This window comes from Malus domestica, chromosome 12 (genome assembly GCF_042453785.1).
Source record: "Malus domestica chromosome 12, GDT2T_hap1".
Classification (NCBI taxonomy): domain Eukaryota; kingdom Viridiplantae; phylum Streptophyta; class Magnoliopsida; order Rosales; family Rosaceae; genus Malus; species Malus domestica.
Window position 1 is genome coordinate 24,005,785 of NC_091672.1, and position 12,138 is coordinate 24,017,922.

General features: G+C 36.3%; 1 protein-coding gene across 26 annotated transcripts; it reads right to left on the reverse strand.

Annotated features, from left to right (window-relative positions):
* Nucleotides 1–574: 574 nt before the first annotated feature.
* LOC103420033 (protein GAMETE CELL DEFECTIVE 1, mitochondrial-like) lies at nucleotides 575–9,526 on the reverse strand. Of its 26 annotated transcripts, none has more exons than XM_070809439.1 (14): nucleotides 9,315–9,526; nucleotides 8,745–8,839; nucleotides 8,101–8,220; nucleotides 7,503–7,981; nucleotides 6,769–6,813; nucleotides 5,802–5,947; nucleotides 5,379–5,419; nucleotides 4,897–5,005; nucleotides 4,045–4,156; nucleotides 3,336–3,604; nucleotides 2,834–2,892; nucleotides 2,246–2,509; nucleotides 1,835–2,024; nucleotides 575–1,223 (listed from the first exon to the last, which is right to left on the reverse strand). In XM_070809439.1, the coding sequence occupies exons 12-14, from the start codon at nucleotides 2,428–2,430 to the stop codon at nucleotides 1,110–1,112; spliced, it is 489 nt and encodes a 162-aa protein (XP_070665540.1). In that variant the 5' UTR covers nucleotides 2,431–2,509; nucleotides 2,834–2,892; nucleotides 3,336–3,604; nucleotides 4,045–4,156; nucleotides 4,897–5,005; nucleotides 5,379–5,419; nucleotides 5,802–5,947; nucleotides 6,769–6,813; nucleotides 7,503–7,981; nucleotides 8,101–8,220; nucleotides 8,745–8,839; nucleotides 9,315–9,526; the 3' UTR covers nucleotides 575–1,109. The 26 variants fall into 26 exon arrangements, with proteins under 26 accessions (XP_070665540.1, XP_070665553.1, XP_070665536.1 ...); XM_070809452.1 differs by having other exon boundaries at nucleotides 575–1,220; nucleotides 2,246–2,527; XM_070809435.1 differs by having other exon boundaries at nucleotides 2,246–2,527.
* Nucleotides 9,527–12,138: the final 2,612 nt, after the last annotated feature.

Below are 12,138 nucleotides of genomic sequence, written 5' to 3' on the forward strand. Positions count from 1 at the left end.
TTGTGATTCTTTTGAGTGTTTGCACGTGTTTTTGTCAAATGGGGGAAGAGGGAGGTGGTTGGGGGGCGCGCGGGGGGCGGGGGGGGGGGGGGGGGGGGGGGTGGGGGTGGGTAATGGGTGTTGGTTTCGATTTGACAAAGAAAGGGCAGAAAAGATGAGGGGTTTGGGGCTGCCCGGATGACGGGGCAACACGTCTCGAGGCTGCCAAGTGGAGGGATTGTGTGAAGCCAAGTCATCCTTTTTGGGGTTTGGGGGTGGTGGTGGGGAGGTTAAACCCTCGGGGGAGGGATGTCTTTCTAAATAGGCAATGTTTGCATTGGTGCAAGGGGGGGAAGTTGTTAAATGGCTAAGTACAAAAGAAGTGTGAAGGATGGATGCTTTGGTTGTCACTTGTTGGTTCGGCGGAATTGGACCATTTCGATGGAGACGGAACTCATTTTTGAATTGTACTTTAGGATATGCGTACTTACTTTTCGGATGAGTTAACAAGGGATTATGTTACCTTTTTATTCCTTGCATTTTAGTAAACCCATGATGTCAGGAGTGAGAATTATACTCATACTTTGCATTCTCGTTCTTGGTAAGTAAACAGACCACTATTGAGTTGGATAGCGGTTAACCATATTGTTCTTCCATTCAATAATATACAATTTACTTGAGGTAGTATTTCTGTTGCATGAAAGATTCATCTAAAGGGGATAATCTATTCTAAGGGAGGGGGGCTAAAAGAACTTTTTGGATACAACATTATATTGCATTTAAGTGGGTGGTTTAGGCCACACAATGGGTCAACCACTTCCTAAATATTAAACTCAACACAAAAAATAATATGTTCTCGCTATTAATGTGAATCAAACCCGGAACCTCGAACTTACAAATGAAGATCAACATTGCTTCATCGTATCACTAGTTAGACTAACTTGAACTTGATCTCAATCTGTTTCCCAGTCCTAGTCAGTAAACTAGTCACTAGCGTGTGTGATGACGGGAGAAAATAATAAAGTGGGGGGCAGCTCCAAGCGATTGCTGATTGCAGTGAAGTTGAAGGGTAGGTGACAAATTTGCCTTGACTTTTAGTGATGGGAGAATTTGGTTGCCATGATAAATGTTCAGCAAACAAGCTGCTGCGCTGCTTGAATTGAGAAAATTGGTTCATGACGTGTACCAACTACTGCAAGTGACCATTGGCATTTTTGACCAGCCAATGATGGTTGTGGTGGCTTCTATGTGGCACAAAGATAAAAAAAAAACTCATTTAGAAGTGACTAGAAAATAAGCCCGCGCGTTGCGGCGGGAACCACTGTTTCAGGCGTAACTACATGAATAAAACACATTAAACTTGAACAAATTCAACACAATCATGAATGAACAAAGGGGCACATAAGTGAATGAGATCGATAAGATAAACAACTTGACTTTTATATACATTCAACTAAGCTAACATGTAAAGACATTGCACAATTAGTAGGAAGAAACTGAGTTAAGACTTGCTAATCTATCACCTTGTCTTACAGAAACCCACTTAATACTCTCATAACCAGTTTGCTTGTACACCGCAAAGTCCATCAGTTGTTCGTATAAAGAGGTATGCAGAGGAGAAATACAATAACTATTGATGCCACTTTAGTGGGAAAAAGAAAAGCATGATGGAAAAACATATATGCTTCCAATGATTCATCCTCGAAGACAAAAATATGAACAAAGAGAAAGAAAAGCTAATAATAATGAGAGACGTAACAGTAACACTTTGTAGTATAGAACTATGCTTTTTTCTTAATTATTAATGTTGGATTGCTTTCTTTTCTCATGGAAAAGTCAGGATTATGGAACTTACTTTCATTTTGTTGAAGTTCATTCTCTGGACAAACTCTTGATAGAGCATTTCATTTTCTTTCTTTGAGATTTCACAATGAACTTCATCCAAATCTCCGGTGGTATCGTCCCAACCCTCTGGCATAACCTTGAAATCAGGTTTGTAGGTAAGGGATACCACGTGGAATTCGCGGTCATGAGAATTAAAAAATCTGAAAAGAGGAAAGGAGTTATGCACTATGAGAAATAAAATCTGGCTATTAGATCAGCCAAGCACCACTAAGCTTATAAATTTGCGACTACAATTAACGCAGCATGAAACCTTTACCATCAGTATGAAGTATGCACAGAATATTGATATCATTACAAAATTATTAGAACTACAGGACCCATTGTATATAATAGAAGTAATGCTTGTGAATTGATATCTTACTCTGGGCAGGTGTCAAGCAGGAGCTCAACAGAATCATCTAAAGGACGACCAAGCTTTTTCTCCTCTTCCCCCTCAAGCTCTTTAAGCCAAAGCATAGCATGCACTCTCTGCCTTATAATCCTATAATCCTTAGCCAGCCTCTCAACAGTATAAACTTCAGGGATTTCCTTGTGCTTCTTATACATCTCAGCCTTCTCTGAGTCTTTGAGATAAGACCCTCTCGCACCAGGCTCACTTCCACTTCTCTTATCCTATCCTCAATTTCTTGCAAACCAGATACCACTGATGATTGAGATAAAGAAACATAGATTATGAGATTAAAACAAAACTGACCAAAAAGGATACAGAGCCGACGACTTAAAATGTAACTATTTACTTGTTATGAAATACGAATTTAAAATGTAACTATTTACTCTGTTATCAAGCAACCAAGTTATGAAATACGAATTTAAAATGTACTATTTACTGTGTTTGTAATGAATCTGTGAAATCAAATAGTTAAACCCTAAAAAGCACCACTGTAAATAGCATAAGAAAATTGAATTAACCCTAAAGAAATTGGGAGAGAAGAATATGAAAAGGGAATACCTTTCGGCTCTTGTTATTGGAAAAAAACCCAACAGAGCAAAAGCCTCCAACTCCAAACACTGTTGTGGGATTTTGAAGAGAGCAAGAGAGAATATATCAGAAGAAATAAAGCCAAACTGCACTGCTTTTATATATCAATGTTTGAAACAATCTTTCAAATTTCTAAAAAAAATTAATAATACTTTTAAATAATGAACAGAATCTCCCTTTTGGTCCAAAAGAGAGAAACAAATAATAAAATAATAGAACCCAGAACCCTTTAAAGCCAATTATATGTGGGGGTGGGGTTGTGGGATCACAAAAAGTCCAAAATTTTTTTGCACCGCCCATGAAAATTAAACATTGACATTGATTCACAGAGAAGAATATGGGCAACGACAAAGATGGGATGCGGGAGGGGAGGATGAGAATAGAGGGAATAGACACAGACCAAAAATATAATTAACAACTAATGGCATATATATATCAAGGACACAAATAGTTGCAGAGGCGTGGATTATACCTTTTCATCTTGGATTTGAGAACTTCGTGGCCTCCGCCTTATTTTTGAACACCAGATTTGAGCTCTGTGTGCTCAAATTAAATGAGTTCATCCAGGCATGGGCTTCAGATCTCACTAACTCTCTGCAAGCATGGGCTTCCTCCTCAATTTCCGTCATATTCTCTATGCGCTCTATCCCTCCTCCCTCACTCAATCAGGTCAGAGAGCAGACAAATCTGATGTAGACTTCAATGTATACGAATCCATGGTTGAACTCATTTCGTGACAAACTGAGTGAAAGAAATGAATCATCAAATTAAGATCCACATAATTAGTTGCATTTGTCACTCTTAGATATCTACAATTTAAGATCCGCATAATTAGTTGCATTTGACACCAAAATACCAATCATTCCAAAACACCATTGAAGCACTGACAAATCACAAATTTCACCAAATTCAAAAGCACCCAACACCCACCAATAAAATTTGGAAAAAGTCCTATTGAAAGGATGAGATTGCTTGAAACAAAACCCCCAAAATCACAAAAATGAAATTTTAACAGAAAACCCATTTCTAAGCCCAAACTTAACACTTCTAACACATAATTTTCAAACCACAAAATTACCCACCCTAAAAAGTGAACCTGTTCGTAATGGTAGAGAAGGGTTGAGTAGTGAAACCCATATGATCAAACTACCAAATACTGAAGAAAAAAAATTAATAATTACCTCAACAGCTAACGGAGCCAAAGCCAAACCCCAGAGTTTCGAATGGCAGAAATGATAACAGAAACATGAATGGTCCTTCTTCCTTCCCCACTACTGCTGCCACTTTCTCTCTCTAAATGAGTTACCATTACACCAAACCATTAGCATGCAAGTATTTAACTACAATGTTTAGTGCTTTGCAACTGAGTCATGATACTGAATCAAAAGAATAAAAAATCATATATTCTTGGACATTTTATCATGAGATCATACCACCACAATGCTCAAAATCCTAAATTAGTATACATTTGCTTACGCAAAATCTATGCTCGTCAATTCAGACCAACCCTCATACATTTGCAGCTCAAATCAGCACAGGAAAAAAGTGCTAGGCATGTTCCCCCAAAAGTCAATTTATCAGTCTTTGAAATGGGCAATAAAAACCCATCAACATTGTGCTTTCAAGAATCATTTTTCTTTAAAAATAAATAAATAAATATAATAAAAAATCAGCTTTTTCGATAATGAATCCAATTAAACAGTTCAGAAGTCAACAGAGCAAAAAACAAAAATCAAGTCACTTTTTATATACATTTTAAATCAATTAGATCAATCAGATAACAGATAGAAGATGGAATTCCACAAAAACTGTAACAAAAGTCAGCTCATTTAGGTACAATTACTACGAAGATTGAAGTTGAAAACATAAAAGGAAGTAAATTTAAATCATTTTGCCCACACTTTCCCAGCAACGAAGCAGAGAATTAAGAAATTGAAAGCAAATGAACTGATTGGCGCAATCAATTTAACCAAAGAAATCCGATTTTACTACGATGGGGGTAAATATGAAGAAAAGGGTGAGAAATTACTTACAGAGAGAGCTTCGACAACTTGGCCTAGAAAGCCAGAGAGGAGATCCTTTCTTATGAGAGAATCAAATCAGTGTTATGAACCTCACGAAATTCGCATTACAGAAACCCATCTGAAACATTTTCATTCAGAAGAATCATTAGTTTCTCTCGTTCTAAATTGAGAATATGTTGAAGAACTGACCAACTGCATACCGCATAATAAAACCTAAAACTAAAGCCAACCCAGTTCAGCAAATGAACATACTATTAGCTAAAGGGATACAAATTTTGTGATTAAATCAAATAACACATATCTACTTTCAAATTGCAATCATATGAGAAATTGGTATCTCTATAACAATGTAATATTTGAACTCCAATTATCAAAATCCAATTAACAAATACACTAATATCTGTACACAAATATAATAACCCAATAATTTAGCAAGAATGAAAAGGAAATAATATGAACAGAGAGATATGTATAATGACCTGGAGGTATACCTTACAGACAGAGTCATTCTTTCGCTTCTTCCCTCTTGACGCTTTACATAATTTCATACCAACAGTAAGAACAATGCAGATTATATACACTTTCAAATTGCAAGAGAAGTTAATAAAACAGGATATATTTTCAGTACCTAACCTCTTGGCATCCTAATTCAAGAACCGTATTCAAGTTATGATCATAAATGAAGAATGCATGTTGGTAAATTAGTTAACTACATTGTTACTTTTTCAGTATCCCATATCCATTATATTTACCCCTATGAAGGGTATGACCGTTAAACCTCAAAGCTCGCCCAAAAATAGGATGGTTCATGTCACATGCCAGAATTACACACCCTACATCTAACATTCAAGAATAAATCCAAATTTCATGATTGGGCAACAACAAAAGAAATGTTAAAAGATGATAAACCCAACCATGATAACTTCTTAGTTTAGTATGTGTTGTGTGTATTAGCTTTGCATTCTTGTCTGTTCTCTGTTTCTGGTTGAGGTACTCATGCTTCTTCTTATTCTCGTCAGTGTTTTTCATCAGACGATCCAACCCTACCCATTCATCCCAACTGTTGAGAGAAAAAAAGAGAGAAAAGGTCAATAAGATAAATGAAATCAAAAGTTTCAAGAGATATTAACCACTGAAAGCTTAAGCATTAGCCTTCATCTCCGATAAACCTCCGTCATCAGAATCAATTACAATATAATGGTCTCATAATAACATCTGCTGTGGTCTAATAAACTAAGGTGAAAGGACCACTTAAACTGAAGCGAGATGGCAAATGATAACCGAAAAATTAAAAAAACATACAAACTGAAGTAGAGCATGGCGCACCAATTAAATGAGAAATGTAAAACATTTTGAATAAAAGAAATAGAAGAACAATCACAGTAAGAGCTCCAAGAGGACATTTTAGAGACGAAATGAGCTCAAAAGTTCAGAACACGCAGGTCAAATACTTTAGTAAAATGCAATGATTTACCAATCTCACTACCACAAAGGAACATACAACACAATCTGAGAATTAGGAACTTCTGGATTGAATCCAAAATCACCTGGTCAATGAATTTAATAAGCTTAGTGATTAGGTTGCTGAAAGATAATTGAAATTATAAAGAAACGAAAAAGGGGTAAAATTATACACATGGAAAGACAGTGAACCCCAAACCCTTATTTTCAAACTCAATATATTAGCCATTTTTATCATGCGAACACATGAAAAGCCAAAGTTGCTGATAATGTTTACAACAACGAACACATCACAACTTGGTGTTCTCACGCAAAACACATGCAAAAGTCAATACATTTGGTTGTTTTTATTAAAGAACCAGGCTCAACTTAAGACATAACGATTGCACATTCCACCATAACAACCGCAAATAAATATACCTCAAAAGCCAATGGGCCAAGTTCTCTGTCCAATGATCCAAGTTCCTGAAAATCGCAACACAGCAAAGCCATTAACACTAACTCACAGAACAGCAACGAAAATAACAGCTAAGAAATAACAATGAAAATCTATTTGCACCAATCAAACACCGCTGGAACAGGGATCATAGCAAAGGCACAACAATTAAACGATTAAAAACCACTAACTCAACCATTTTCTCGTGCAAACAAAATTGTCATCTGCATCCACTTTAAAACCATGCTTGTTCAACGATATAATCACACCAAACAGAAAGACTCGATCCATTGTTAACATCACCAACCATAATTCCCCACCAAAAAGAACACAGCTCCATACATTTGTTAGGAAATGATCACAGTCGCTGCGAACCACAGAAAGGGGAAACAAATAATAGGGTAATGAACAAAAAGGGACAAATTGCATACAGTTTGATTTCTGCAGAGAAGCTATAACACTAAAAGACCAACACAACAGGAAGAAAAAGAGAAATGAAGAGGAAGTGGTATTATCAGACAGTGAAGAAAGCAGCACAAAATATCTGTTTTTCTGTCCCAATTTAATAATTTAAAAACATATCTTGCACTCCCAACTAAAAGTTGAATAACCGAACCAGAACCAGACAGAAAAATAAAGCAGGAAAAAAAAACAGGTTCCTAAGCAGGTTCAAACCAGAAGCAGTGAAATAAGGGAAAATTCGGTTCAAAAGGGACACCTAGATTTGAAAGGAATTGAAGCTGCCAGCTGGGAGAAATCCTCATCAATGCTTGCAGAGATAGCTTCCAGTTGGAACCAAATCTCTGAAACCAACCCTCGGTTTAGGCGTCCCTTCATGCCTCACCGCTTCTCTAAGCATACCTCACCAAGAAAAAACAAAACCCAAATTCCGGGCAGCCCTACCTATTGCATTGCTCATCCTACCCCTCCCTCTCTCCTCCAATTTTTCCTTCCAGGAGTCCTGCTCTCTCTTCTCTCTGGCATCGCACGACCCCTCTCTCTTATCTGCCATCGGACGACTCCTCTCTCTCTTCTCTCTCGCATCACACGACACCTCCCATCTCTTCCCATCTCTTCTCGCTGGCATCGTTGCAGGCTAGGCCTGCCCGTGGCGCCATCCATCTGAAAAACCCAACCACAAACAAAACCCACCAACCCAGTCACAGCCCAAACCCGCAAAAGCCCATACAACTAAATCTGAAAAGAAAAAAGCCCAGCTGAAATCCTTAGTGAATGGTAAGTCCGTAAATAGAGTGAAACCAGAAAAACAAAATATTATCAAATAAGTAATAATTGGAAAAACATAAACAACTTACAGCCTCCAGCTGTATGAAAATGCTTGTTTAATTTTCTTATGCTGCTTTTAGGGGATGGAAATGGAGGCTTATTCTTGTCTTGTGCTCAATGATATCAATTTCAGCTTGCTCCCAAACGTCCTGCAAAAGCTAAAAGAAAGTTACAGACTTTGCAAGTAAACAATAGCCACTAATTTTTCTCCAAAATTTTCAGATACCTCATTCCCAACCATACACACAAATAAAATAAAAGTAAAAACTCCACAGTACCAATACACAACCAAAATTTGAACCTGAAAATCCATCTTCAAAGTTCTATCAAATGCGAGCATTTACTCAATTTTAAGAAGTTGTATTGTTAAAACTTAAATCCCATGATGAACCCACCTTCCTTAATCTTTTCTAAAGAAGCAATAATTCACATAATGTATCCAAATTAGAAAATAACATATGATTCATGATATCTTATACTTTCATATCCAAGTTATGTTTATGCAAATCATGAGAGGCACACATTTAAATCTCATCCCACACTCCCTAAGTAAAAAAGAAACCAGCTCCTCCATCATTCAATGTCCAAGCAGATTTAGCATGTGGAGTAATAGAATATCAAAACGCAAGTTACAATTTTTAATGTACTTTAATAATTATTTCTTCAACATTACCTCCAAGTAGTTCTTCCGATGGAAATAATTGATTTCAAGTGCCTAACCAGTGAGGCACCCTTTCTTTCCCACACTCTGCTTAACAATCCATGAACCTGAAGAGAGAAGAATCAGTTATAAGTTAATTGATCTTTAGTTGGTTCCATAACTTGCTAAAAAGAAAAGAGAACAAAACAAAAAAAGTTAATCGAAGAATTTTACAAAAGCTACAAAAATTAACTAAATCTCACATCAAAAGAAACCAGAAATTTAATGAAGAATTCTCCAAAACCCACAAATTAAAACGTAAAATTCTACAAAATCAAGAAAAATTTAATACAATCTAATTATATTAATCACCAAATTGAATTAGATCTTCACATCCAATAAGTAACAGAATTTGAAAACATTATACCCCAAGAAACCCCAAATTTACAGAAATTGGGAGCAAAGATCGAAGAGATCTCACGAAGCCGACATCGAAATCGTCAATCGTGTTGCAGAGCACAGCCACACCAAATTTAGATCAAACCCTAATTTCCAGAATAATGATAAAAATCGACAAAAATATATATACAATTGGCACGTTACCATTGATTCGAGTTCTGGTAAGGAGTGCGGCGGCGAGGTAAGGCGAGGTGTGCGACGGCGAGGGGAAGGCGAGGTGTGCGACGGTGAGGCGCCGAATCGACTTTGTCGTTGAAGAGCTCTGGAGCAACATGGGTTTGTCGTCGAAGAGATCTCTAGAACAAAAGTCGGGTTTGCTTTCTACGATGCTCGAAACGTGCACGCTGAAGGGTGGTAATTTCGTAAATAAATCAAAATTTTCAATCCGAAACTGAAGAGGCGGTGGCAATCTTGTAAATAAACTGAAATCAGGTACAATGAACAGTAAGAAACAGTGCCAATTGCAATGCTTTCTTTAGACTAAAGTAATTTTCAAATAACTAAAAGTGTTTTTAGTGAAAATATATTTGAAAACAGTTTTTAGTAAAAAAAACAAGTAAACCCTAAAAAAGTACTTCACGTACTTTTAGAACTCAAAAACATTGTGGTTTTTTAACCAAAATGGTCATTTGAGATTTAAAATCAATAAAAGTAATCCATGTGATTGTCAACCGGCAATTATTTTGGTTTTCTGTGCAAAATCTCAGGGAAATTGAAGAAACCACTAATTCAAGTGGAGGGGTTGATTTGACAAAAATACCTGCAATTTAATTGAGGTTTTTCACGAAATGACCATAATGAATATGTTCTCGCTATTAATGTGAATCAAACCCGGAACCTCGAACTTACAAATGAAGATCAACATTGCTTCATCGTATCACTAGTTAGACTAACTTGAACTTGATCTCAATCTGTTTCCCAGTCCTAGTCAGTAAACTAGTCACTAGCGTGTGTGATGACGGGAGAAAATAATAAAGTGGGGGGCAGCTCCAAGCGATTGCTGATTGCAGTGAAGTTGAAGGGTAGGTGACAAATTTGCCTTGACTTTTAGTGATGGGAGAATTTGGTTGCCATGATAAATGTTCAGCAAACAAGCTGCTGCGCTGCTTGAATTGAGAAAATTGGTTCATGACGTGTACCAACTACTGCAAGTGACCATTGGCATTTTTGACCAGCCAATGATGGTTGTGGTGGCTTCTATGTGGCACAAAGATAAAAAAAAAACTCATTTAGAAGTGATTTTCAAATAACTAAAAGTGTTTTTAGTGAAAATATATTTGAAAACAGTTTTTAGTAAAAAAAACAAGTAAACCCTAAAAAAGTACTTCACGTACTTTTAGAACTCAAAAACATTGTGGTTTTTTAACCAAAATGGTCATTTGAGATTTAAAATCAATAAAAGTAATCCATGTGATTGTCAACCGGCAATTATTTTGGTTTTCTGTGCAAAATCTCAGGGAAATTGAAGAAACCACTAATTTTAGTGGAGGGGTTGATTTGACAAAAATACCTGCAATTTAATTGAGGTTTTTCACGAAATGACCATAATGATTGACGATGAGCAATTTTATGGATCATTTCTATCGATTATAAATCATATGGACCAAAGTGAGGGGTTATGCTAATTTCAGAGACCATTTTAACTAAAAACCAAACATTTTCTCTAAAAACGCTTCCAATTGTTTTAAAACGAATTTATACCTTCTTATCACCTCAACAACTCAACAAGTCTCAATTCTTTTATGCTTGAAGTGGGAAATCCAATGAGGTTTGAACTTGTGTGGCGACCAACAATGAAACTATTTGTTAATTATTTATCCTCGTTAGTAAATTTGTGTGCTTTTGTTTTTCGTATACGTCATAATGTTTCGTTGAAATATACATTTAACAACTCTAATGTACTAAAAACGTATTATACACATACATACATATTGAAATATATGTTTTCCAATAATCTCGCTCGCGCAAATGATCTATGTTCTTAAGAAGAGATGTGAATAATATTTTTGTAAATTCACACTTATATGACTCTTCACATTCCCTAACAAAGGTGTTCATTTGTAGACCATAAGTTTTGAATCGCATAGTAATGGGTCTTTTCTTTTGACTACCCTAATCTCGCGGGAAGGGATCGGACTCGGGAGCAAAGGGTAGGACACACTACCTAGCCAAAATCATTAAGCGGGGTGTACTTAATTGAGATTTTGAAAATTTTTAAAGAGTATAGCGTCGACTTGCTGAGCAAATCTTTAGCATGGAGTTCCCAATTCATACATCCATTTCACAATTTCAGTAGAAGATAAAAATGAAATGCCAAGTCCATCTACTGAATCTTAAATCACATGAAATTGGATTAACAAAGCTCCAAGAACACCGAGGAGTTCAAACATCCATAGATGCCACATACAAAGATTACGAGTGAGAATTATGGAAGTCATTAATTCCTTAACTAGGCTAGCCACAGAATGAGAGTAGGTTGGAAACATATCGAACGAGAAAGTACAACCGTCAAACATACAAGCAGTAACAAGCAAGTTTCCTAAGAAAAATATCTGATCGTAATATTGGCTAAGCCTCAATGATGAACAAAACAAAATGATTTCCTGAAGCTAAGCGAAACATGACCTGCTAATAGATTATTCATTTGCCTATAATATCAACTCAAGCAAATGTTTTAGAGAGAACACGACACAATTTAGAAATTCATGTAAGCGATATCAAGGTTAGAGAGGAGACAAAAAAAAGTGAGAATTATCTTTATACTCCTATTATTTGAAATACTGAAAGCCTAGATACTAAATTTGCAGTATTAGTTTCTAGTTAAATCTTGATCATTCTTGTCTATCTCTTTGAGTGTTTGGGCTTTATTTTAGGAGTGTGCAAAACTTTGACAAACAATAGACGTAATGTCAGGCTTAACTGTATCCACAAGGCTTATTCGCATATCCCTTTTGCATATTGTATGTGG

Coding starts and splice junctions, on each gene's coding strand:
- LOC103420033 (XM_070809439.1), bottom strand. CDS start 2,430: ATGTATAAGAAGCACAAGGAAATCCCTGAAGTTTATACTGTTGAGAGG. Junction 2,025..2,245: donor CTGCTTGACACCTGCCCAGA/GTAAGATATCAA, acceptor TCCTCTTTTCAG/ATTTTTTAATTCTCATGACC. Junction 1,224..1,834: donor TGAACTTCAACAAAATGAAA/GTAAGTTCCATA, acceptor TGTGCCACATAG/AAGCCACCACAACCATCATT.